Consider the following 24,940-nt stretch of genomic DNA (forward strand, 5'->3'; position numbering starts at 1 on the left):
TTCCCCCGGATTAAAATCCCTCACCCCAACAACCTCCGCCGCCTCCAACCTCCATCCTAGCGGAAAACAGCCGGAGACGCAGCGGAGAAGATAAGACCACCTACCGGAGAAGCAGATGTGGAGAGACTCACAGCACCAGCAAGGGTTCTTTCCAGCTCGACGAGTCAGACAATCCGCTTACCCCGCAACAGAACCCCCAGTCCTTGTCATCTTCTCTCCAGCTTTCCTCCGAACTCACCCACAGCCACCCCAGGTCCACCCTGACCGGGGTTCTCCTTGGCTGCGGAAATGCCGCGAAGCACTGACCAGGATCTTTGCTGTGGGGATAAGCTTTCAGTCGTTAAGCTGTGAGCGGCCGCATGTCGGTAGCTAGCCACGGGATGCTCTGGAATGTGACCTTGTGTATTGCTGCGAGGGGGTGTCCTCGGTGATCGCTCCTTTTCCGCTATCTGATACGAGCTATATAACCATGACAGCGGCCGCGGGTCAGGTGGGAAGTGCTCAGAAGTCTCAAATTAGTGACTCGAGCCGTGTTGATCTTCTCACACAATAACAATGGCTACAGCTACACACACCGACAGACCTGCTGACGTGGTCGTGGATGAAAAACTCCATGACCCTGATCATGTCGAGAAGGTGATGCGCACTGTTGCGATTGATAACATCCAAGTGTTGGGATTGAGGGCTGAGGATGCGGAGTTTTATACAAACTATCCTCCTGAGAAGAGGAAGAAGCTTCTGCGGAAGGTATTCACCCATTGTTCTTGTTTGATTTTATGAGTAATGCTGATAAAAGTCTGGCTAGGTCGATGTTCGATTGATTCCCATGCTCGCCGTGCTATACCTGATTTCCCACCTGGATCGAGCGAACATCGGCAACGCAAAGATTGAGGGTCTTAATACGGATTTGGGTCTGAATGGACTGCAGTGGAATATTGTGCTTTCGATTTTCTTCATTCCTTATGTGCTTCTTGGTATGGATCCTGGTCTCAAATCCTTGATAAAAGACTAATTGGAGCAGAGGTGCCTAGTAACATGCTTCTGAAGAACTTCAAGCGTCCATCTGTCTATCTCGGAATTCTCATCACCTCCTGGGGGATTATCATGACCTTGACTGGCATAGTGCAGAATTTCGCCGGACTGATGGTGACAAGAGTTCTCCTTGGTATCTTCGAGTACGTCTCCGCATGCTTCCAGCATTGATAGCCAAGCTTACAATGATACCATAGAGCAGGATTCTTCCCCGGCGCCGTCTACCTCTGCACATTCTGGTATATGCCCAAAGAACTCTCCACCCGCATCTCCATTTTCTACTGCGCGAGCGCTCTCTCCGGCGCCTTCTCCGGCCTTCTCGCAGCCGGGATCGCAGAAATGGCTGGTGTTGCCGGGCAAGAGGGGTGGAGATGGATCTTCCTCCTCGAGGGTATTGTCACTGTTATACTGGGAGTCATGTGCTTCTTCCTCTTGATTGACTCACCTAGTAGGTCAGGCAAGTGGCTCGAGCCGGAGGAGATCCGATATCTCGAGCTCCAGCACTTCATCAAGGAAGGAGGTCATTTCAAGGAAGAGCGAAAGAAGACGAATTGGAAGGACGTCAAGGCCACGTTTTTAAACTGGCGGATGTATCTGCTCGCCTATATTCTGTTGGCGCAATCTGCCTGTTCATATGGTATGCTTATCTCCCCTCACCACTCTCTCCAGGCTCTTGACCTTCGCATCAAGATTAAAATTCAACAACGTCGCTAATCAATGTCGACCGCCATAGGAACAAAATTCACCCTCCCAACAATCACCAAAGCCATGGGCTTCCAAAACACCGACGCTCAACTCATGACCGTTCCACCGTACGTCGCAGGCGCAATCTCCGCCGTATTCTTCTCCTCCCTCTCCGACCGCTTCTACTGGCGCATGCCCTTCGTGGTAATCCCACTCGGTCTCGTCACAATCGGGTACGCCATAATCCTCTCTCTAGACGGTGCCCTCGAGGCAAAGATCGGGCCCGCCTTCTTCGCAGTCATCCTTACAACAATCGGAATCTACCCGATCCACCCGGCCACAACCTCTTGGACGGCGAACAACCTCGCCACATCCGGGAGAAGAGCCATTGGGTTAGCGTTCAATATCTGCATTGGCAATATCGGCGGCATTATTGGGAGTTATATGTATCTTGAGGAGGAGAAGCCGGCGTACCCGACGGGGTTTGGGTTGAGTTTAGCGCTTGCGGCAAGTGCGTTGATTGTGGCACTTGTGCTGGAGGTTAGCTTTGTGTGGGCGAATAGGAGGAAGGAGAAGATGGGTGAGGAGGAGGTTAGGGCTACGTATACGGATGATGAGTTGTTGAGTATGGGCGAGAAGTCGCCGCTTTTCAAGTATACTCTATAAGGAGAGTGATGGTTGCTAATAGGCCGGAAGGGATTATAGTCATGGGATATAGGAAGCGGGATGAAGATGTGATGATTAATGATCGGTCTGATAAGACCCTGCGTAACGATGCAATACTACAGTCGATAGAAATACATACATAGACTGCCTGGTTTTATGAGAAGAGAGCACCGATATCAAATTCCATAACCACGACCATCACCCACAATATATATAGTAAACGCCAAACACCAGTTTCCAACCCATATAATATACAAATCCTCTAGCCATGATACACATACACAACACCAGAAGGCTCCAAGTCTCTCTCAATAAACACTACCTAACAATCTCTCCCTCACAAAATCTACCCTATGGAACCCCAACAACCCCCTTCCCCAAACCACCCAACACCCCCTTCCTAACCCTCAACGTCCTCTCAACCTCCCCATCCCCCAGCCCCTGCTTATCACGCATAACAATCGCCTGCCGTATCGTCAACGCATCCAGATACCGCCGCCCAGGGAAATTCGCCCGCCCCATATCCTCAGACTCGCGCTCTGCCTCCCTCGTAATTCGCTGGCGCGAGTTTAGAGCAAGAAGAGCAGGGTTTGACGCTGGAGGAAAGACGGTGGGATAGTTTGTTGATTGGGATTGCGGCTGGTTGAAGGTCGAGGAGTTTGATAGTGTTGGGGAGGGTGTGACGGGGCCGAGGGAGCGGAGGGAGGCAGCGAAGTGGGGGTCGCGGCCGTCGAGGTCAATTGCTATGAGGTTTTGGTTGTTAGTGTTGTGTTTTGAATAGAGGATTCTGGGGTGTATGGATAGTAACGGGCAGAGCGAGGTGTGGGTGTTTGTAAATGTAGCTGGATATGGATGCTTGGGGTGGGAATTGGGGTACGGCGTACCGGATGATTTCTCAGTTGACGCTTTCTCTTTGGAATGGTATACTGGCCCCTGCGTGGGTGTTTGTGGAGGAGCTTGTGCGGGGGCTTTTGGTTTTCGGGATACGGGTGAAGGGCGAGGAGGTTGTGGTTGTGGTTGAGCTCGTTGGGGTTGCGGTCTTGATGCGGGTGATGCGGTCGATGGGGATGGTTGTTTGGGGTATTGCCGACGGGTGGCGGCTTGCGCGGCCGAGCGCGCGGGTTTTGATGCTGATGAGCCCATTGTTTCGTTTGTTTGGTATAGGGTAACTAGGGTTAAGGTAGAGATTGGTGAGGGGAAACTGGTGGTGGCTTGGGATGAATTTTTGGGGATGCGGCCGGGGTTAACGGAGCTAGCCCGAATTGGATGAGCTTGGGTGACGTCAAATGTTGATATCAACAGAACAGCTCAAGTTTTAGTGGAGGTGCTCTTGCATGAGCTCTAGTATATGGGGATGTTTCGATGATCATATATTCTTTCATTGATTTTACAAAGCTAAGCTTGGGATGGTTCGAGCCCTAACGGGGTGGAGGATGGCAGTAGGCCCGACCGTAAATATCGTGGCATCTAAGGCAAAATGTTTACCTAAGACCAGCTAGGCGCCTGCCTTGGACTTCTCCGAGCGCACGGCTACCGCTGATAAATGCGACAACACCGGTTGCAGCGACAGCAGGGAGAATCTGGAACAGGGTCCAGTGCGTATAGTATAGGAAGAAGATGCCTTCGATGGCAAGGAGGGAGCCGACAAACGCGGCGTGGGGAAGAGCAGCCGCTCGAATCGCACGAGGGAGATGGTTGATGTTGGCGCCGAGGTAAAGCCACTAGAGATAGTTAGGTTTGATCTATTTTTGAGAGACAAGATATGCTCACCACGCCAGCCAGAACAGGGAAAGCAGCTAGCACCAGAGCAATAAAGGCAAGCGTAATGACGACAGGGGGGCTCTGAGCATCGGCTTTGAAGATATGGTGAATCTCTGGCAGCTGTCCATATCGGGAGGCTTCAAACGTGGGGATGGGCTCATCCGCACCGCGAGCAAGAGATAGCTGGAAAGCAGGCTCGTTGTAGGCTTGGGAACTTCCGAAAGATCCGATCAGGATTCTAGCATCGAGTGGCTCGGAGGTGGAGAGAAATTGTGAGGGGAGGTCTTTCCATGTCTAGGCCACGTCAGCTAATATCCTGGCAAGAGCTACGTGTTCCATACCAATTCAACCCGAGATTTGCCATTGCCTTTGACGGCAAATGGATAAGAGATGTCAAGTCCTGATTTCGGCTCTTGGAGAAGTAGAAAGACTTGATGCGCGCTTGTCGCGGACTTTCCTTCCTGCGCGGTCAGGGCGATCTTGAGGGTATCCGCATTACCGAGAGGGACGGGCTTGGGGAGGGCGCCGTTTGAGGGAATCCTATTTGAACAAAACAGTTAGCTACGCCGTGAGCTCAGTAGTGGAGGTAGTCGTACTCTTCCTTCAATCCAGCGCCAACTCCGGCGCCCTTGGTCTGAACTGACACGGTGGCATCTGCAAACCCCCAGCTTGCTGCAGCGGCGGGGAGCGCGGCGGAGGCCAGCACTGAGAGCTGGAGAACTGTCTGCCACCACTGCATTGTGCACACGACACAGAGTGAAGGTAAATGAGGGAAAGGAGGAGATGGAGGCTGGGGAGGAAGACAAAAGAGCCAGGAGCTTGGGCGGGAAGCTGTAAAGCGGTAAGGCTAAGATAAGCGCGCGGGCGGGAATGGGGGGAATTGGGGCTTTTGGGTCCAGTGACTTCAAGCCCTAATTCCTTGCTGTTCTCCTTCGGGCTGCCACCCAGCATTTCTCAAGGCTCTCGTTTTTTCGACAGCGACCCTGCCTCCCATCACCCGCTACTGCGACTCTTTCACCCTCGATCGCTTTGGAAGACCGTCCGATACCCTCCCACGATGCCCGACTGCGACTTTTGCTAGCTCCAGGAGCGAATCTGCACCCGCGAAATTGTCTGACGTGACAGCCTCCTTCACATCGCCTCACCGAGTCATCTTGCGATCCAGTCGCTTACGCTTCGCAATACCCGTCTATTAGCCTTCGAAACCTCGAAAACCCCGTTATACTACAGTTTGGGACAATACAAATCGTCGGTACGTGCGTTTGTGGCTCGGTCGCTGGGTTGTGTTTGCCAGGAGTCGTGGTTCCCTACATCCGAAACAATCCGTCCGATGTTATCATGCTCACTTACTGACGTGGACTTCTGCCTGCTAGGTCTTGAAACTCAGCAGAAAACCCTCACCGATCCCAGTACAGGCCAGAAACACAAAGTGAAACGTCGCCTTATAGCACCAAGCCCTAGCTCTCGATACAGATGGTCTTAGAAAGTAGACTCGAGCGGGGGAACATTCGATAATCAAAAAGAGGTGGATCCAAAAGAGCGCATTTACTAGAGAAAGAGCAGTGTGCCTCTTTTCACGGTCAAAAGTAAGAAGCTAGCAGTTGCGTAAGCCCCGCCTATTGTTCGTTGCTGAATCTAACACATCCAAAGTGGTTGTTGGTAGGGCTTCTGTGACTGGTGAACTCGGCTCCCCCGCGGCTCTCACTGACCTGAATCCTGTATGTTTTCCCATTCTTCTTTTATCTCTTGCACTTTCTAACTGCTCCCCTTTCAAGCGTTCTCGACGGAGTTCATCAAGGGCTTCTCAAAGGACTCAGCCCCCTGATCTTACCACCTCTCATCTAACACAGTCATCGTACTCTCTCCCCCCTACTCCCCTTGCCTCAACCTTTGACGAGGCTCTGCCCTCTGCAAAGCGACGTAGAACTCAACGTGCTGTTGATTCGGAAGAGAAGACTGTTCCTTCAAGAGCTATCACCGAGACCCCGCACAGGGCCTTTTCGGAGCCTTTTCAGAGTCCAGGCTCACTCAGGGCTTCTGCTCGACCGACTCGTGCTAGCAACCTAGCGCAGTCTGATACTCAAAGTTCTCAGCTCAAGGCACACGACACTCCGAAAAAGGCTGAACCAGTCACTCCTTCGGACCCTAAATCAAGTCAACCCGACCAATCTCGCACTGGCCAACAATCCATCGCCCTCAAAAAGCCCCCTTCAAGGCACAAAGCCATTACCGTCAAAGACGAAGCAGAGAAAGATAATCCAGCTGAGAACCCAGATCCAATGGGCGCCGCGATGTCGCAAGGCCGCAAGACCAGAAAGTCGATGCATAACCGGCTCGACAATCTCGCAAACCAGGAAAACGGCACTCCAGCCAAAACCCCGGCTTCGCTGATTTCTACGCCGCAGTCTTCTCGTCGAGACCGCAGATCAAGTCTCGTCGCCAACACAGGTGCAATGATCACCAAGCTATCGCCAGCCTCAAAGGCTTTATCAACTCCAACTGCATCCGCTCCTCAGTCAAATCTTCGAGGAGGCCGAGGCCCGGACGCTACTCCTGCAACTACCAATACCTCTACCAGGTCGCGTCGCCGCGATCGCAATTCCTCGAGGACCACCTACGAAGAAGCTCACACCTCAAACAATGATTCAAGTCATTCTGGTGCGCGAAATATGACCCCGACCAAACAGCCTAATGGGCCTGCTCAGTCTCACACAGCCAACAAGAAGAGCAATACGGTGACACTGAATGTGGGCCGTAAACTGATAGACATCGTCAAGGAATCTCAAGCCCGCGAGAAGGAGGCAGCTGAAAGCATGCTCACTCCTGGACGTATGGATAATGGCGATTATCATTTTGACTACGACTCGGAAATGTACAAAAACAACTTCGGCCTCGATGGCAATATGGATCCTCCCACTTCCCCCACCAGCCTTTCTACCAGCACTTCCAACGCAGCACGTACCTCAGGGCGTGCGCGCAAGCCCACTATCCGCGCCCTGGAATCCTTCGAATCCGAGCAACAGTACCGCCGTCCACGTGCGCCGTCACTCAAACCAACATCTGCAATCACAGACGAAACAGCTGGCCAACCCCAGTCTTTGCAGAAACCAACTGATGGATTATCCACGTCGGCCACAACATCAGCACAAAAGCCGGATATAATCGTCATCGCAAAGCAGATATACGAGCTGGCGGCGGCTGCAGTTGCTCCTGGATTTGTCTCTCCACCGGAAGTGGACATATGGATTCAGGAACTGCACCAACAGGTGGACGAGCGAGAGAAGGGGAGAGAGAAGGATGAAGAGGAGCAGCAGGAACAGGATCGATATCAGGAGCAGGAGCAGGAACTGGTACAGGCACAGGCACAGGGAGCGACACAGGCGCAGGCGCAGGCGCCGGAGCAGGAACAGGAGCAGGAGCAGGAGCAGGAGCAGACCCAGGAACAGGCTCAAGAGCAGGTTATAGAAAACGAGGCAGAGCCTTCGCAGCACGTTGAAGAGCCGGAAGCCGAGGAAGAGGCTGAAATCTCAGAATCATACCTGGAGAATGTGCAAGTTTCGAATCCTTGGACTGACTTCGATGGCTTTGAGCACACTGGCCAAGTCAATAAACATGGCGAAGAGTTTCTCATCGTTCCCACGGGCTATGAGTATTATCGTCCTCACAATACCTACGGAGATGACGCACTCCCACTTCCCCCTATGCGCCTAAGGTCCTTAGTACAGGCAGAGAAGGACCGCGCCTTTGGCTATCCTCCACGCATCGGAGACCGCAACCTTCCAGCTGACAATAACGGCATCTTCCTCTTTGAAAATGTGCAGGAAGAGAAACTAAAGTTAAAGCCCCGAGAGGATCTACGTGCCGAATCAGTCTACGTCAGCCGGTTCATGACCTTTGAAGACCTTGGCCACTTGCGGTGGCTTCTCGACAACGGCCAGCCAGCTCTGCTACCTATCCCTGACACCACTCCTATGGATGCGAAGCCTACTCGCAAACGACGCCGAGAGCCCTCTCGCCTTTCCATCTCGTACGAGAATGAGGATGTAGATGCGGAGACTCCACGGCCGAAGAGACGCCGCCATGACATCTCAATCTCGGCTCTTGTGGAACCCACCTCACCGGAGCCCAGCGCACAAGAGTCCGTATCTTCTAGGAAGAAAACTGGCAGTCTTGTATTTAAGTTCAAAAACACACAACGATTCCGGGAACACATTCACGCTCTTGAATCGAAGGGCGCGGCCAAATCGAAGAAACGGTCTCGTTCTGACATTGACAACACCGTTCAAGAAAAGACTCACGGCCACGACACGCGCTCACCGAAGGTGCAGAAGACTGCAGCCGCTACAGAGCAAACCACCGCGCCAGCACCCTCTACTCCCGCTAAAGCCGCGGATAAAGCCGAACCCTCGAACACTACCCATCAAACCCCGGGCTCAGCAGATACCTTCTCAAACGAAACAACCCCCGGCGGACGACCCCGTCGCCGCGCCGCCGACGCGCTGATGGCTGGCTTCCAGCGCCACGCAGAAGACAGGGCCAAACGCGCTGAACGCGCTCGTCTAGGCCACGCTCGGAGGAAGGGCACACCCTTGAAAACCGTTACGGGCATCCATGGAGACACGAATGAATCGCCCATTCGGCCGGCCATGAACCCGATGAATCTCGATTAGAGATTCATTTTTTTCTCGGATTCAAACTCCACTTGCATTTGCCTCTTTTTTTATATCTGTTCTTTTAATTATCATTTTCACCTTATCATGGAGTCATGGTGGCTGGGTTGGCTTGGCTTCTTATACTGGGTTAATTTTTAAGCATAGCGATCGATGTTTGTTTGCCTTTGGTCGATACTACTACTTACCCACTTACTTATCTTAGTACCTACATACTTAACCTTACCTATTCATTGCTAAGCGGTTTCCACCTCACCTTCTGTTTACATCAGTTTGGTTTTCTTGATTGCATGCATGTTTTGCTGGAGATTTTTTTTCCCACGTCGAGTCCATTCTTCTTTCCAATTCTCAAACACTTCTTGCTGTAACTAGCTATGCATAGATTGAGATCAATTCGTGAAAACATCTTCAGTTCAGGCTTGTATCCTGTTTTCGTCTTCTATTTGTACTCTAGTTTTCTTTTAACTATTACCTGCAAAGCATCACTACATCCTCATCTCGAGGATTAGCTCAAACATTCATTACTCTCACACTCTACCATCTGATAGAGCGCATACGTCTCAAGCCATTAATTAGCATAAGTCAAACCCCTCATTCCTCCCAAAGAAGCCACTCAGGATACTCATCACGTGACTCCAACCACCATCCACCCGCTTTTCGATTCTTTGCATCTACATCTATCACTACATATCCTCAAACAAAACGCCACTCCTATCCTATATATCCGTTATATCCACCTAGTTTTACTCAAGAGCCACACAATTATACAAGTCAGCATGTCAACCCCGAAACCCCGCGTCATAATAGACCCCCAATCCCGCCCGCGGCGCCCACAACCTCTACCCAAAAACGTGCAGGAGCTGAGGCGGACGAAAGAGTACAAGGCTGCTTCAAGGCGGTGAGTCCACTCTTGATCCTCCTTCTGCGAACTAGTTATTCTCTTGGTTCTGTTTTTGGATGCGCTTTGTGCTGATGTTAAACAGGTGGGTGTCGACGATTGTGGCGCTGCCGATCCTGATGTATACGTCTTGGGTTTTGTATGAGAGGAGTGAGTACCTGATTCTCTTTCTTTGCTTTGCTTTGCTCTTCACCTTCTTCTTTTTTTTTTTGGCTATGGTCTTAGTGGTGTTGGAGCTGACGGGGTTGGTTTGTAGCATATGGAGATAAGAAGCCCAAGAGGCTTAATGTGGAAGGTGCAAAGGCGGGCGCTGCGGAGAGGAAGGAGTGAGTTATTTAACGAACTACCCACTGGTGTTGGATGTATATTATAGAGGGTTTATGAAGCGAAGCGAAGCGGAGCGTTTGATTGTTTGTACTGAACTTGACTTTAACTACTAAGAGACTTTGATACTGCTGTACATAAGTTTGTTGTCCTAATCCTCGATAAACCTGTTTCCGGAATGTGGCGTGATAGATCGAGATGAGATGAGATGAATTCATCCAACAGAAGTGCTATGGTGTCATTCCAAGCTCTTTCCAATCCGTATAGAATCGCACTCGAACACGCGTCTTGTGGTGAGATTGATCGGATGAAAAGTGGCATGGAACGATATCTGACAAACCGTTCCGGAGCTGAGCGTCCATATTCAAATGCCATAAGCCCTCAACTCAGCCCTGAGCTCGGCCGACAAAGGTTGACTATTCTTAACGCCACACATGCCCAAGATCAAGCTCGCCATGGAGCGATTATCCTCGATGTGGCCAACGAAGCCGACGTAACCGCGGATGGTAGCGGGCTGGCCTCCTACGCCAGGCGATATAACCTCGTGAATAGCGACGGGACAGTCGGCAACATGCTGGGGGCGTTCATCCTTCTTCTTTGCCTTCTTGTTCTTATTCACGGGCGGGATAGACGCTTCGGAGTCGACGGCATTAGCATTAGCATTAGCACCATCGGTAATAGTGTTAGTGCTGCGATCGGTGCCGTCGTAGAGATACAGCATCATCTCGTCGGCCTTGAGTTCGGCACCGCTATTCTCAGATTCAGAGCTGGAGCTGGAGCCCTCTTCACCGTCTGCCTCGTCGGTCTTGGCCTCGAGCTCGTCATCAGCCCACTCGAGTTCCTCACGACGAGCCTCAGGGTCAACAATCTGGATATCTTGCCCCTCATTCCAAACCATCGCGTCGTCGTCGTCATCATCACCATCATCATCACCATCATCATCATCATCATCATCCTGTGTGTACTCCGTAGTCCAACCGCCAACCGGATTCGCGACCTCAACCCTCTGCAACTCGTATTTCGTATGATCGCGAGCCGTACTATCCGTCTCCTCACCCTTCTCATACTCTGCAAACACCACACCTCCCCCAGTAGGATCTCCGTCCGAGTACCCCAGCACACAGTCCGGTTGCCCGCCAATACCCAGTCCGCCATTACGAACACTCGCATCTTTCGCGACGCGGAGTACTTTATCCTCTTCCTTCACGTTCTCAAGAAACACGCCGCGAAAGGTATACTTCCCACCACGGTAGATTCGGCCGCCCATCTTGAGGAGCGTCGGCTCGTGGATCTCCAGGGAAACCTTTTCCTTCGTGGCGCCGCAGATCCTCCAGGTGAGGTTGTAGCTTGAGATCATGTATTTGCTGAAGCGGAGGGAGTGGCGGGCAGCATAGGCGGGAAAAGTGAATGCATGAATTACAGTCCAGGGCTTGGGTCTTCCAGATGCATTTGCGTTCCAGGTTGCGGTTCTGGCTGTGTTTGCGGCTGCAGTGGTGTTTGTGTTTGTATGATGAGGGTGAGGGTGAGGGTGAGGGTGAGGATGAGAGGTAGAGGGCCCAGTATGTCCATGAAGAAGAAGATTCCTCAGAGCTCGTGAAAGAGCCTCGCCCCCGGACTCTCGGTCACTATCTCTGTACATTTCATCGTCGGTGTCAAGTTCATACTCGTCCTCAATGTCAAAGTCCATGATCGAGCCGTCGGTGATAACGAAGCCGGCGATTGCATTGGCGATGCTCTCGTTAGAGAGGAGGCGATTGAGTTCGGTGAGAGAGGAGACGGAGAGAGTGATAGCATCTCGCTGGATCTTGGCTATTATGGAGGGGTAGCGCTTGACGTAGGCTAGGGATCCGGAAGGCGAGAGGAGGATTATGAGTGGTTTGTAGGAGGGGGCAGGTGGAGGTTGGTGTTGTTGAACTGGAAGTGAGGGGGGAGACGAGGACGAGGATGGAGAAGAAGAGTCAGAAGGCCCATCGGGGGGTTCGTTCATCGTGGTTGTGGACATAGTGGATTTGGTGTTGTATTTAAGAAAGTGTTATGGTGCGATGGCGAGAGGCGATGAAGAGAGAGGATGGAGTCAAGATGGAAAATCATTGTGGGAGACATTTTTAAGAACCCAAATCTGGTCTGTTACTAGGCATCCAAGATGGGATTGGTGACAGGAAGTGAGTGCGCAGGTTTGAGTAGAGTGATGCAGACTGGAGGAGTGAATGCGCGCATTTTGATATTGCTTTGTCTAGGAGGTGAAACATGACACGCTCTTTCTAACAAGATAAACAACCCCAACTTTTCTAATGCAGCTCTCCAAAGTCTAAGAAATAAAACAGCTCTTCCAGTTGCCATCGTTCCTTGCAAAGCCCAATCCCCGAACCCAGTCGTCTAATGTACACCGTCCGAACCGGTCAACTTTGCAGCCGTGCAACGGGACAACGCGATCGTTAATCAACACGCGCACGAGGGGATCTTTCTTTCGCTTACACTGCATCATCTCAAAGTATGCTCTCGCGCCAAACGGAACTGTCCACGATGCCGCGTACCCATCCATCTCCTTGATCGACTCAACAGAGTCTTGCGACAGAGGCTTGGTCCCATTGTACAGACCCATCGCGAAGAAAATGGAAATCATGTTGTTGTCATGCGAGAAATCGGCATAAAATCTTGTGTCTAGAGGAAAGGTAGAAGGGTCTGAGTCGAGAGTGCGGTTCGTGCTAGTGTTGTCTTGGACAGGGCTCTGCGTGAGTCGAGCGATGAGCTCGTTGGTAAACCCAATTCCCTGTGCAGGACCGAGGAGGCTACCGGCACCATAGCCGTAGTATTTCGACAGGGATTGAAGGTAATCGTACTGCACCCACTCTTCCTCGGTGAAGAGAGCACAAAAAGGCGATAGCTCGCTTCCGTCGGTGGTGCGGGCCATGGTATCAAACGAGCACATGTCCATGAGGTAGTTGATCTCCTTGTCTGAGAGTTCAACTCCAGGTAGGTCGCTCTCAAGACGCTTGCGGATTGACGGCATCATGATAGCCGTGTAGTTGGCCTCTATCGCATCTGCTCGCTCGTCATTTTCAAAAGAAGTACAGGTGCTGTGGTCCAAAGTATTATTGAACCCATCCGTCTCAGGAATAACCACATTGACGACGGCAGCGCCTCCCTTGGAGTGGTGATCTTTGGCCTTCGCCTTCTGGAACCCATCAATGAACTTTCCCGCGGAAGCAACAACCCTATCAGACCCTGAAGCCCGAACGAACGGAGTGACCTTCCGCGCCAAAGTCTTATATCGGTGATAGAACTTGATCCCAGAGTCCACCATCTGGTCCTCCCCAAAGGTAGTTAAGTCGTCTGCCCCAAGAATATACTCGTAATTTCCAAGAAACGCATACTTGCCCTCAAACAAAGTGACGTTCTTCTGGATAGCGGCAATCAAATCCGCGTACTTTGCTGATTTGCTCTCAGTCGGATACCGAGCGCCATGCCGCGAGAGAACCTGCACAAAGGTAATCTCACAATCATCAGGTACATCCTGCGAGATGGTAGATTCATGCTGTAGCGAGAAATAAGGCGAGTACTGGCCCCAGAGATGCGAGACCTGTGGAAAGCACTGATACCCATCAGCATTGCAAGCCTCATTATGAACCGGCACCCGAGCGGAGACACTGCACAGTAGTTATAAGCATCGCACTAGGCAGAAGGTTTGACTATAGGACACTCACCTCGAGAGCAGATAAAACAGCGAAAGAGTAGCGGTGACAATAGCCATCATGAGAACAAACGAGAGTTTACTCCTGATACTCCCCATTCTCCGACCCGAGCGGTCATGTTTAAATACCGGTGGTAGCCCCTCCATCTTCGTCTCATGGTGCATCCCGTGGGTGCTGTGGAGCGGCAAGATTATCTAGTTCTCGGGGTAATGTCCGCGAAAGGACGACTGAGGAGCCGAAGAGGAGTCTACCGGCATTGCAGTCGGAGATGACAAGGCATCAAGGTAAAGAGTGTATGCGAGATCGGTGGGAGGCAAGGGAGGCTGGACGTCGCTGATAGGCTGGCGGATGACATCTTGTGCACGTGGGCTGGCCGTCGGCTGCCTTAGGCAAGACTATCAATAAGAGTCCCCATCCGAGACGACACAAGCATCGTCCAGCAACCATATCTCCACCCTGCTAGTCTACTAGGTCCTAAGTCAAGAATTACTCAGGAGTAGTGCGGCTACCTCCGTGAAGATTTCGATGTAACGTTAAGAGTCAATTGTATTGTACAGTCTATAGTGATAGCATGCCGCAATCGATCGGCTAAACTCGATAATTGACAGGAAGGTCGCTCTTTCCAAGACAAGGCAGTATCGCTTCAAATACACATAAAAGCAAAGGAAGCAGGCAATACAGCAAGGCAGGACAAGTTCCGAACTCCAACTAGCCTCGGCCACGACGAAGCATTGTCCCTACGCCAGGCCCATCAATGCGCACCAAGAAAGTGCAAAGCCAAAAACAAATCGCGTACGAGTCCGTATGTAAACGTATGAATGTGCGTAGTATGTTCAGGAACATTAGCCAAAGGATGCATGCAAAAGACGACATATACCACCGTGTTGTAAAAATCCAGGCAGTGCGTATGCAGAACGCGATATAATCCTCCAAATGCAGCATGAACTCGTCTAGGAGTCAAAGTGAGTACTTTTGGTCCTCAATCGAATCAGTAACTCGAGGTGTATTGAACTGAATAGATGTAATAATCCCGGGTGAGGTTAAATTGTGGTGCCCAGATTGTATAGTTGTCCATATTGTATTTATAGTTTGCTCTCTTAGGCAGTGCGATTCCATGCACCTGACGTAGAAGGCATTTGTCTTGCCTGTCGGTCATCGACTCGCTCGCCCTGCATAGTGGAGTATGAAGGAGCAGACCAGTTACCTCCAGGGCGCGATGACGGGCCGGAGGGAATGTTCGAGACGGGCGCAAGGGGTCCGGACGCACGGTGATGAGAAGTCGTGCCAGCTGCTTCCTCAATCTTCAAAGGGGCCTCCTGTTCAGATTTGAGTCGTAAAGGCTTTGGTGAAGTCGGTCGGGCAGGGAGCTGGACCAAGTGAGAAGCCTGATCTCGAAAGTAGTCTCTCTCGGATCGATAGAATTCTCGTTGTTCCATCACGGTGCGAATCTCATCTGCCTGCTTTTGGATTGTCTCATCCTTCTTTCGGAGCTCGTCCTGCAGGGCAGTGTTCTTTTGCTCGAGATCTGCCTCATGTTTTTTTCTATGGCGAAACCGTCTAGAGGCGTCGCTGTTTGCCTTTCGCTTTTCTGCCTGGCTGGAGGAGCCCGATTTGAAATCCATGGTACAAGCTATCATCCCTGGACGAGGAGGATCTAAGTGAGAACCGCCCACACCGGCAACCTCGTCAACAGAACGCCTGTGCGGAGGCAGAGCTGCGTGTAGTCGGTTCACAGGATCCACCGGTGCGAAAGGGGTCGCGTTCATGTACTGTGGAGCAGAATGGGGTATTGGTGCTGTGACAATGGCGGGCGACGATCGGCCCATTTGACTGAACACAGAGACAGGTGTTGTTGGGCTTCCTTCCTTGGAGCTTGGAGTTGGCGTATGATTCATACCCGCTCGTTGACTATTGAATGTTGATGTTGAGGCCTGATGGTGATGACCGGGCATGGGTTGAGGATGCCCCGGAGTGTCAACCGCCAAAGGAGAGTTGGGAGTCACTGTCTGTAGACCAGGCAACTGTTGAATTAGTGGAGACTGACCAGGGCCGGCTTTCGGGGGAAAATATCCTCCTGCCCCAACGAAGCGAGATGATGGCGAGATGGGTGTAATGCTCTGGTGACTTAGTAACCCAGGTGACAAAGCTGGCGGCTTGGAGGGATGCATCAATGGAGATGGTAGATGTACTGTTGCAGAAGAAGGGTAACGAGAGTGAGAGGGCGCGTCGAACGATGGCTGTTCTCCAAGACCCTCGCGGCCACTATCCACAGACGCCGTCCGCAGCCCTGGTCTGTCTGCTGTTGGGTGGTTCAAGATCGAGCTGACGCCAATCGACCGATGCTCCGAAGCCTTCAGCGGTGGTTCCACAGGTGCAGATGGATGCCATGAGAGAGGTCGAGAGCGCACGGATTCACGACGCTCAGCGGCGGGAGGAAACTCCTCGTCGCCTGCATGGCGTCTCTTCCGGTCGAGCGAGCCGCGGTCCTCATGTGGATGGGCATTGGATGGTGAACGACCTGAAACCGGGGGGTTCTGCGACATATGCTCCGCGTTTCTTTCACAAGAGTGCCGCAGGGACGATCCGGGGCATGACGGGACCCCCTCTCGCTCAAGCAGAGCCGGAGGAGTCTCGTGAAGAGGAGAGCGATGGGCAAGTTGGTAATCAGACAACGAATGATACGGGCGTGATGACGAGTGCACCGGGTGCGAGTATGAGGGGGTGGTTAACACACTGATCCCGAGGGTAGCCACGATGAAGGGAAAAGACGGAAGCTGAGGTAGAGTTGACGGTGGTGGAAAATGTGATGGAATCCGGCTCTGATTTATGCAAGGTTTTCCCTGTCTCCGGATTTCTCCTGGCTGGTCGTGTTGGGTAGCAAAGCAAAGACACCACCAAAGCCAACTACACGGGTAAGCACCAAAAGCTTATTAGAGACTGGATGATACGAAAGGAGGTATGGTAATATAACAGAGTTTATAAGACGCCAACAGACAATGATATGACAGAGAGAGGAGAGTGAGAGGGGAATATACAGTAGAGGTGAGAGGATATCGGTGGTGGTGGTATACGGGCCAAATAGGGAACAAAGCAGGGGGACGGGGAGGAGGTGAGTTTATGAATCATGTCCGGAGCAGAAGCTACTGCTACACCAAGAAGCCAAGTCAGTGTGATGATCGCGAGCCGTTGTGGGAGTTTGCAGGAAGCTCCAGAGTGTTGAGCAGGTAATTCCAGCGGTGAGAAGGTAGAAACACTGAAGTATTGGTTGGTCCCTGGAGAAGAATCACACTGGGAGTCGACATGGGCACTGCTCGAGATCACTTCTACCTCCACCAACTAGAATAAATTAAAAAAATAAAAAGAATTGGGGGGGGATAAATAGAAAATAGAATTAAACAGAGAGAAAAAAAAGAGTCGCATGAGGAAAAAAAAAAGAAACCATAAGTGGTTAAATTACCGGTATATACAATACTGTACTAAGAATACCAACTGCGTACACGTGTTGTACACGCTGCAGGTTGCTCGGCGGCCCTTCCACGAGCTATAGATCCATCACTTTACAACATCCTGAACAATCACAACCAAGCAGGCTCAGACACGTACTTTGTGGTAATTGCTCTGCCACCGCGCCGAATATGTACCTCGCTCTGAAGGGAAATAGTGAGGACCGGCAGAGATGCTGTGTTTCCTCAGATGGGACGGGATATCAGACCTCCATTGGGCAGGAACAGGCTAATGGCAGCTTCGGAAACCTGAGAGGCTGTGACGCAAGTGTGTCTTATGTCGTTTCGATGCTGGCGACTATGACATGCCTCAAGTTCTCTCTCATCGAGGGCTACTCCCATGGGTGCGGTCCAATTGGTCACCGCCGTGTAATCCTTTAAGACCAAACTAGTGCGTGAACTAAAAGGCAACTAGCAGGGGAATGGGGCTGGGGAAATATTGTGAGCGACCCGGAACATCTAAGAGGCGCCGTCACCATGGTCATGGACGGACTTAGTGGAGGTCCACGGTCACTAAGGATTTGATGCTATACCTTATGCAGGCATGGATGGGCAATTACATGCACGTCACGGAGCACGTCTGTGGTTAGCTACCAGAGGCCGCTCGGAAAAGAGACTAACGCCTAAGGGGGGCCGCCTTGCAATTATTATTATTATCAGCAAGTCAAGATTATTATTATTATCGCGCAGGCCGGTCGCTTACCGCTCCCTGTCATACCCGAAACTGCCGACAGAAGTACCTCTGGAGTCTGGAGTCTGGAGTCTGTACCCAGGGGCCAGGAGCCGTGGTGCCAGGTGGTGTTCGAGAACCCACTGTTGATTAACTACCTACTTTAGCACCAGAAAGTCAGTCCCGGGGGCCAGAATGACGGAACGTCCCAGGTCTTTCCATCGAAGCTCGAAACGAGCATTTCCTCCTTCTCGCGGGTCCATCACGGGCCTGAGGATGATCTCCGACTCTCCGACTCGTTAATAATTGCATGGCTTGAGAAAAAGTGATGCTGTTCCCCGCTGAGGCATGACTGCGACGAATTTAATTTTCCCCTGAGTTCCGGATCAATTGGAACGTGAGGGTGCCTGGCTTATTCTGCGCTCAAGCTATCGCCAATACTACTCCGTACTCTTGCTCGTCAGAGTAGTTCACTCGTTTGGTCAATTCCCGCTAGAAGCGACATGGAAAGATAGTCAAAAGAGCCGGTGAGAAGGTCACCTGATACCTAACCTCCCAAGATAAAGATAAAGGCGGATGGAACATACTCCGTAGCTGAGCTTCTCGCGTATCTGGTTGAGATTTGTATAGACCCCTAACCTAAACCACGCCTTTGCGAAAGGTCAACATGGGTCAACATGAGGCGACCTCTTGCACGGCATACATCTCCGCTCATGTCCGCACATGAGGAAAGATCCTCAAATCCAAGAACTCAGACAGAGCAGATCAAGCTCGGAAACATCATGTCCTGCATGAATTCGGATGTTATCACGAGATTCAAAATGCTTTCTCCATTTCTGGGCAGTGGTGGATACTGGTTCGATGGAGAACACACGTCTCGAATCGTGAATAATGAGTCGAATCTTCAGGTCTGGGCCTTAGGAGTCTGAAGTTCCCCTTATGTTATTGATCGCCATTTCTTGTTCATTCACCCTATCGGGTCGAATTGGATACTACACCACGGCAATTGAGGGCTTTTTCTAGCATTCAGGCGTTATCATTGGTGTCGGCGCATTCTCCTCCCTACCGAGCGAATCATAAAATCGCAACCAAGAACCGGGCCCTGGATATTCATGCTTGATTATCGAGTGGTATGAAGGCCTCCTGTGTGACAGATCGTCTTGAAGGAATGGTGGAACTGTCAGCGGCCCGCAGTATCTATACTCTGTGCAAAACTGATCCGTCCAGCCTACACCACGACATGGGGAGGCTTAATTTGAACAGTGAACAACTCCAGTCAGACATAAACAAAGACCAGCGCAATCTCTACGTCATTGGGCATCAATAGATGAAGGTATCTCGATTGGCAAGGCGACGCTTACCAACCTAGAGCGCCTTGCAGAAGGCGTACAGATTGTGGAAGCTACACTCAGACGTCTAGGTCTTCCAAGCCTCCGGGGGCATGGGCTTTCTTACCTGAACAACGGGTCTCATGGGCGCTGCCTTTCTGTATGGCTTGTCCTAAAACTGATCACTGCATATCGTGGTTGCCGTAATTGCTCCAAGCAGGTAACGATGCTTCAAAACTCGGCCGTAAATTGTTGGCAGTGGAAGGCTCTTTGGAGGAGATTACACGATTTAAACTCGCACGCCGTGCTGTACTGTCATGCATACGAGAGGTGACTCTTCACAGTTGCTTAAGGTCCGGGCATTCCCATTTGCTTCGCGTAGACAGTGCGCATATCGGAGGTTTCTTATCTCGGCAAGAAGTCGGGTCTCACAACCCAAACCAAGCAATGGAGGCGCTTGCTGATTCATGTCTCAAAGCTCGAGATAGTAGTTCGATCAGTGCTGACTGAAGCGCTTGTTGATTTGGAAAGTTGACTGTTTAAGACTTCAGTCGGAGTTCATACTTCTGGCACGGGTCCTCGTATGATCTCCAGACAAGTGCAGTTTTAGACCAATGAAAGTGTAAAGTATCAGTATGCGTACCTAGTTGGCTCGGCGTGTTCAGAGTCACCTCTGTTCTGTTCCCCGCCGTTACTCATGACGACATTTGTACGCTCACAATCACATCGACCGGTAGGCTTAGTCCGTCCGATATAGAGTTGAGTAGTGTAAATCTGGTGTTTCAGGTTATGCAATCCTGCAATTCGAGGATAGCCATCCGCAGAACTCAAGAACCGGAAGACTTCGCAAGATCCTGAAGACCCTCGACAGTACCTACTACTCTGCGAATGATGCTAAATTTCAGCTGCAATATTATGATATCCACATTCCGCACGGGAACAGAGACTCCAGACGCCATCAATGCCGATCAGCCCCAAGATCCGCACGATGTGGTCAGAAAGTTGACGCACGCCAGCGATGGATTGGCGCTCTAAGAAACCTGGATCACGCGAGAGTCACTAAGCCCGGGAGAACTTGCAGGTTCCGGGACGTGACACGTTGGAATTGAACTCTGAATCAAAGAATCGCCCTTGCCTTTGCAGGTGCCAGGGCCTGGCTTAGGCACTGAGGCGGGCCGTCTCAACAGGATATGGGTCATTCTGAAGCGCAAGATGGAGTTAGTCTATCCGTGACGTGCGAACCAGGCTACTTTCGACGACCTACCCAAAAGACGGTAAACATGAACTCGGCAATCCTTCGAGCCATCAAAACGGTGGCGGCCTTGAAATTTGCCGCAAAAGGAAATTTCGCATCTTCAAAAGGCAACGGAATTATCTTCCGTTCAGATTGTAGGCGGAAAACCCGGTAAAGGGCCTCAAAATATTGAAGCAGACTGAGCACATGAGTTGCGAAAGAGAGGCGGTTCCATTGCCTTGGTTGGCGCTCTTGCCGGGAATTTTTTTCACGATTGGCAGATTTCTCCAACACCTCCCGGCGTTGCGGTTCATGGGTCTTGATGTGTTGTCCAGTAGCGAGAGAGTCGGTGTGCCCTGGAGAGCACGTTCTGTCTTTCATGTCCACTAACAGTTGTTGCTCTGGATCTCGATCAAATTGATCGACTGCGTGGTGTGATTTCTTTTTCCACAGCCCCCATCTTCAGTACCGCTCTAACCGCGTCCCACGGAGTTCAAATTTGAGCTCTTGAAGATATCGCGCTCTTGGTTCTATTGGGGAATATCAGTTTTATACCGAGCTAAGCGCTCTTGTCCGTGACAGTGACTCCGTATCCATCAAGATGACAACGTGGAGGGCTGTGTTGCGGACTCCAGCAGCATCTGCTGGGCACGCTGCTCTGATAGTTACTCCTTGGCCTTCAACGAACGTTGCATTCGCTCCATCTTCCATCAGATTCAGCAGTCTTTCCTTCCAGTATAGAATACCGCACCCACCTTGTCAGGGCATACAGACGGGGGGGTGGGGCCTACAGACGATGGCCAATTCGGTATGCGTCTAGGACTATCAGCGCTCTTAGAGTATCGTATCGTAGGTAAATCGGCGGCAGTCCATTCACGAATCTCACACGAATTCGAAAAGGGTCCGATTTTGCTGGGCTGCATGACGCATGCAGTCGCCTTCACACCCCTCCTCCTCCCGTCATTCGGTTCAAATCCTGGTTAAGATCAGATTGGCTTGAAAAAGCAGGAACACTGCATCAAGGAGAATAAGAGGAGGCGCTCCCGGCAACGAGTGCATCCTCCATTACACAGAATTGAACAAGAACGCGACCGCGGGAACTAGGAAGAAAACGATAATATTGTTCGCGCATTCAGCGGTTGTCGTCCAAGCTTCTGGGGCGCAGAATCTTGTCCTCGGATCTTAGAGAAATCAGAGCGCAGAAACTGAGAAACACTGAATGTCCGTGCTCAGTGCTGTGCATATTTCGAACGTTGTCTATCTTCCCACCAAGCAGCGTATTTAGTACGGAGAATATCTCTTCCAAGTTCCGAGAAGTCGGGCTACACCAACGCGGGTCGTACTTGCGTGCTGGATGATGGACCCAGTACAAGTACTTTTGTTCTCAAAAAGGTCCTTCGTACTATTTCCTTCCATGGTTTGGTCTTTGCTTTTGTTTTCGGGCGGGCCTTGAGTGGAGACGATGGAGACTCTGGAGTCTGCACTCTGCAGCGAGGATTCGAGGAACCTCAGTGGCACGGAGGATATCAGTCTAGGCTTCATTCTGGGAACACTGTAACGAAGATTCATAGATTTCATGATGCTTGGTTTCAGCAGAAGCGTACTTTTCTTCTCGTTTCGTTCTCTACCGCTATCGAGTCATCGACGCCCGTTACACAGCGCCTAGGGAAGATCCATATATCGGTACACTATTGAATTGTTTACTCCGTAGTAGGGAAGAGGGACCCGCCAAAAGAAACCAAACTCATACGTTTGCCGATTCTTGTTGAGGCAATGAACGGTCAGGGGCGCCGGATTGATAAATTCTGTGTCATTGAGGTGCTACTATCCAGTGACTGCCGGTTCTTGCAGTATCCGAGGGCCACGTTCTATGATTCTATATTCGCGATGTCCCAGATTGCGGGATTCCGTACTCCGTACTCCGTACTTCGAAAGTCTTCGCACTGGCACGTCCTCTGCTTGCGGCGGTTATTTATTGAGGCGAAATCCATGTTTCGGTAGCCCGCGGACTCCCACATCGATTCTATAGAGGTGTCCACCATACTGAACTGATTCGGGGAACTGCTCATCATTCTTGTCGTCTTTAGCTGTCGTGATAAAGAGCTCAGTCCCCACAAAGGTTGGGCAGGTGATGTTTCGGGTGGGGAGCGAGATCTCGCCAATGATCTTCCCTTCAGGTGAGATGCGGATAACTTTGCCGCCACCGTAGACAGCGCTCCAGATGCAGCCCTCCACATCAATAGCGAAGCCATCAGGCTCCTTCGGCTCTCCAATATCGAAGTGAACCCTTCTGTTACTTATCTCCCCTGTGTTCTCGTCAAAGTCGAATGCGAAGATCTTGCCCGTTGGAGAGTCGGTCAGGTACATGGTGTCGTTGGAATGATTCCAGCCAATGCCGTTTGGGATCGTCAATTGCTCAACCATATGGTTCAATTTCAGATCGCGATCTAGCCGGAATAGAACACCCTCATTTGTTGGGCTCTTTACTTTAGGATCATTCATAGCTCCGGCCCATAGACGACCTTTGCTATCAACTGCCCCATCATTGAACCGAAATCTATTGAGGTGATATTAGTAAACCAGCAAGGCGTATGATGGCGATTAAACTTACTGGCGGAGTTTATCATCATCATTCCAAGGCCGAGCAATGTATGATATCTCGCCTGTATTGCGATTCACAAGGGCGAATCCGTGTTTAGCAGCTGCGACTATGTGATCCTTCTGGCGTTCGTCGCCGCTGTCAAGGTTCGCAGTAACCCTAGGAACAAGCAGTCATGTGTCAGTCTCCAGACGGGCGGAGAAAGTGCAGCCCGAGACACTACCTACCCAATTGACTCTGATGTGTCGAGAGTCTTGAGAGACTCGGGGCCCTTGGCGAGGTCCAGAGCATAGAGCTTCTGCTCCCAAATGTCGACGAAGCGGAATTCATTCTTACTTTGTTCATAAAAAGGGCCCTCGAGTAAAGTACCGGATATTGAGATGTACGGCTAAGAGAAAAAGCAGTGAGACTTCGTTCGGTCGTTGTTGCATACAGTCCGTACCTTAGAGACCGTCCACTTCGCAACCGAAGACATTCTGATTTGTAGTGTAGAACGTTGTTAATGGACCAAGGTCTGAAGAAATCTTCTCAGGGGACAAATGCAGTATATCAATCGGCTTGACAGCTTATATGCTCTTGAACCCGGAGGTGGTGGGCGATGGGGACTGAGGATTGAGAACCGAGGAGGGACGTGTTGGAGACTCCCGCATGGCGGGCACCCAAGCGTGGCCGATTGGGAAAGAAGTGCCAAGCCTCCACCTGGCATCCGATAACGATGTGGTCTGGGCTGAGCTCATCCATCGTCTTCTTCGGAAATTCTCATCTTCTTCAGCATCAATTAGCATGCCTTCTTCGAGAGCTTTCTTTTGGTGTCAGGAACATCCATTTTGTCCACGTCACTCTACTCTTTTTGGCAAGCTACAGCCAATCCATGTCGCCCGTACAGAGTATAGGCGCTGCCATTATTTACTCCCCGCCTCATCCCTCCCGAAGGAACCGGGATGAATAAAATGATGGTGCTGATGGAAAACAAGCGACGGGATTTGATCGCTGTGCAAATCGGCTCCACTTCGGTAGCTCAACTATAGGGGGAGTTTTATCCTGCAGATGTGAGCCACTGAGCCTCGAGCCTCCAGGTCCCTGGCAGGCTGGATGTGATCTGTCACCTGTCATGCACCTTATAAGCAATTTGCCTGGAACGTGTCAAAAATCTGTTTAAGCACTGCCTGTGTCGCGAATCCCGATGCTAGGGTGGATTGTTCTGCATGTTTGCCTACCCCTCCTCCACAGTCTTGCTGCGACTCTGCCATGCATCGAGTCTTCCTGACATGACGCGCTTCCCGTGTGCAACAGCCTCACTTTTTCTTGTCAAGGAGCTTCAGTGGAGGCGCTGGGAGCAAATAGGATTCAATCCGACCGGTCAATTTGCAGCTTCTGCCACCTGGGCGAGACTGACGTTTGGCTGTTCTATAGATGTGACACAGCGCATCGGCCGGGGTCCCAGACTGCCGGACTTTGTGTAAGATTTCTACCACTTGGATTCGAGCCTTCTGACATACAGCCGTTTTAACGACAAATTTGCATTCTCCTCTGCATTGATCACCAGTTCTCCGACGCCTCCTGACTCTTCCTCCTCAGGCTGGCGTTTCTGATTTGATTGACGTTCGCTGCAGCTGTGCAAAGAAAAGCAAACAACCTGTTTACTTCGCGAAATCACAGAAGTAGAGATAAAAACAAAAGACATATATTACTCTGCTGGTTATGAGCAGGTCCTGGCTTGGATCGTCCATGAGCGCGTCCATCGTTGTTCGAAAGAGACCTGCCACTGTCCCCCACAGCCCACTGAACGAAGCGGTCAACCACCTCACGAGCGGTTCGGACAGGGACCACAAAGCTACAAAAAGAGGGAAATGAAGCTTTGTTACTCTGTTTGAGGAGA

At 51.2% G+C, this 24,940-nt stretch overlaps 10 protein-coding genes across 10 annotated transcripts; 2 read left to right on the forward strand and 8 right to left on the reverse strand.

Moving 5' to 3' along the window:
- Positions 1–26: 26 nt before the first annotated feature.
- Positions 27–2,533, forward strand: BJY04DRAFT_179921 (putative MFS transporter). Its single transcript, XM_073709976.1, has 5 exons — positions 27–747; positions 806–974; positions 1,022–1,175; positions 1,230–1,669; positions 1,766–2,533. The coding sequence occupies exons 1-5, from the start codon at positions 556–558 to the stop codon at positions 2,380–2,382; spliced, it is 1,572 nt and encodes a 523-aa protein (XP_073575355.1). The 5' UTR covers positions 27–555; the 3' UTR covers positions 2,383–2,533.
- A 200-nt stretch (positions 2,534–2,733) lies between these two features.
- On the reverse strand, positions 2,734–3,525 carry BJY04DRAFT_214338 (uncharacterized protein; the record flags this gene model as incomplete). Its single annotated transcript, XM_073715191.1, has 1 exon — positions 2,734–3,525. One exon carries the CDS (start codon positions 3,523–3,525, stop codon positions 2,734–2,736), a length of 792 nt encoding a protein of 263 aa, XP_073575356.1.
- A 214-nt stretch (positions 3,526–3,739) lies between these two features.
- On the reverse strand, positions 3,740–4,968 carry BJY04DRAFT_135693 (putative oligosaccharyltransferase subunit ribophorin II). The gene is made up of 4 exons (XM_073708576.1): positions 4,740–4,968; positions 4,485–4,683; positions 4,153–4,437; positions 3,740–4,103 (listed from the first exon to the last, which is right to left on the reverse strand). Exons 1-4 carry the CDS (start codon positions 4,880–4,882, stop codon positions 3,864–3,866), a joined length of 867 nt encoding a protein of 288 aa, XP_073575357.1. The 5' UTR covers positions 4,883–4,968; the 3' UTR covers positions 3,740–3,863.
- Positions 4,969–6,642: 1,674 nt separating this feature from the next.
- BJY04DRAFT_179927 (putative GPI-anchored cell surface glycoprotein) lies at positions 6,643–9,137 on the forward strand. The gene has a single exon (XM_073709977.1). It carries the CDS (start codon positions 6,813–6,815, stop codon positions 8,811–8,813), a length of 2,001 nt encoding a protein of 666 aa, XP_073575358.1. The 5' UTR covers positions 6,643–6,812; the 3' UTR covers positions 8,814–9,137.
- Positions 9,138–10,184: 1,047 nt separating this feature from the next.
- BJY04DRAFT_135720 (uncharacterized protein) lies at positions 10,185–12,190 on the reverse strand. Its single transcript, XM_073708577.1, has one exon. The coding sequence runs from the start codon at positions 12,035–12,037 to the stop codon at positions 10,400–10,402; it is 1,638 nt and encodes a 545-aa protein (XP_073575359.1). The 5' UTR covers positions 12,038–12,190; the 3' UTR covers positions 10,185–10,399.
- Positions 12,191–12,343: 153 nt separating this feature from the next.
- On the reverse strand, positions 12,344–13,786 carry BJY04DRAFT_214342 (histidine phosphatase family protein; the record flags this gene model as incomplete). Its single annotated transcript, XM_073715193.1, has 2 exons — positions 12,344–13,682; positions 13,740–13,786. The coding sequence occupies 2 exons, from the start codon at positions 13,784–13,786 to the stop codon at positions 12,344–12,346; spliced, it is 1,386 nt and encodes a 461-aa protein (XP_073575360.1).
- A 625-nt stretch (positions 13,787–14,411) lies between these two features.
- On the reverse strand, positions 14,412–14,864 carry BJY04DRAFT_179933 (uncharacterized protein). Its single transcript, XM_073709978.1, has one exon. It carries the CDS (start codon positions 14,667–14,669, stop codon positions 14,436–14,438), a length of 234 nt encoding a protein of 77 aa, XP_073575361.1. The 5' UTR covers positions 14,670–14,864; the 3' UTR covers positions 14,412–14,435.
- Positions 14,825–16,270, reverse strand: BJY04DRAFT_214343 (uncharacterized protein; the record flags this gene model as incomplete). The annotated part of the gene is made up of 1 exon (XM_073715194.1): positions 14,825–16,270. One exon carries the CDS (start codon positions 16,268–16,270, stop codon positions 14,825–14,827), a length of 1,446 nt encoding a protein of 481 aa, XP_073575362.1.
- A 5,831-nt stretch (positions 16,271–22,101) lies between these two features.
- Positions 22,102–23,894, reverse strand: BJY04DRAFT_135790 (SMP-30/gluconolactonase/LRE family protein). The gene is made up of 4 exons (XM_073708578.1): positions 23,504–23,894; positions 23,289–23,449; positions 23,074–23,220; positions 22,102–23,019 (listed from the first exon to the last, which is right to left on the reverse strand). The coding sequence occupies exons 1-4, from the start codon at positions 23,534–23,536 to the stop codon at positions 22,431–22,433; spliced, it is 930 nt and encodes a 309-aa protein (XP_073575363.1). The 5' UTR covers positions 23,537–23,894; the 3' UTR covers positions 22,102–22,430.
- On the reverse strand, positions 23,220–23,894 carry BJY04DRAFT_179939 (uncharacterized protein). Its single transcript, XM_073709979.1, has 2 exons — positions 23,504–23,894; positions 23,220–23,449 (listed from the first exon to the last, which is right to left on the reverse strand). Exon 1 carries the CDS (start codon positions 23,844–23,846, stop codon positions 23,628–23,630), a length of 219 nt encoding a protein of 72 aa, XP_073575364.1. The 5' UTR covers positions 23,847–23,894; the 3' UTR covers positions 23,220–23,449; positions 23,504–23,627.
- Positions 23,895–24,940: the final 1,046 nt, after the last annotated feature.

Source organism: Aspergillus karnatakaensis (genome assembly GCF_047715665.1).
Source record: "Aspergillus karnatakaensis strain CBS 102800 unplaced genomic scaffold BJY04scaffold_6, whole genome shotgun sequence".
In the NCBI taxonomy this organism is placed as follows: domain Eukaryota; kingdom Fungi; phylum Ascomycota; class Eurotiomycetes; order Eurotiales; family Aspergillaceae; genus Aspergillus; species Aspergillus karnatakaensis.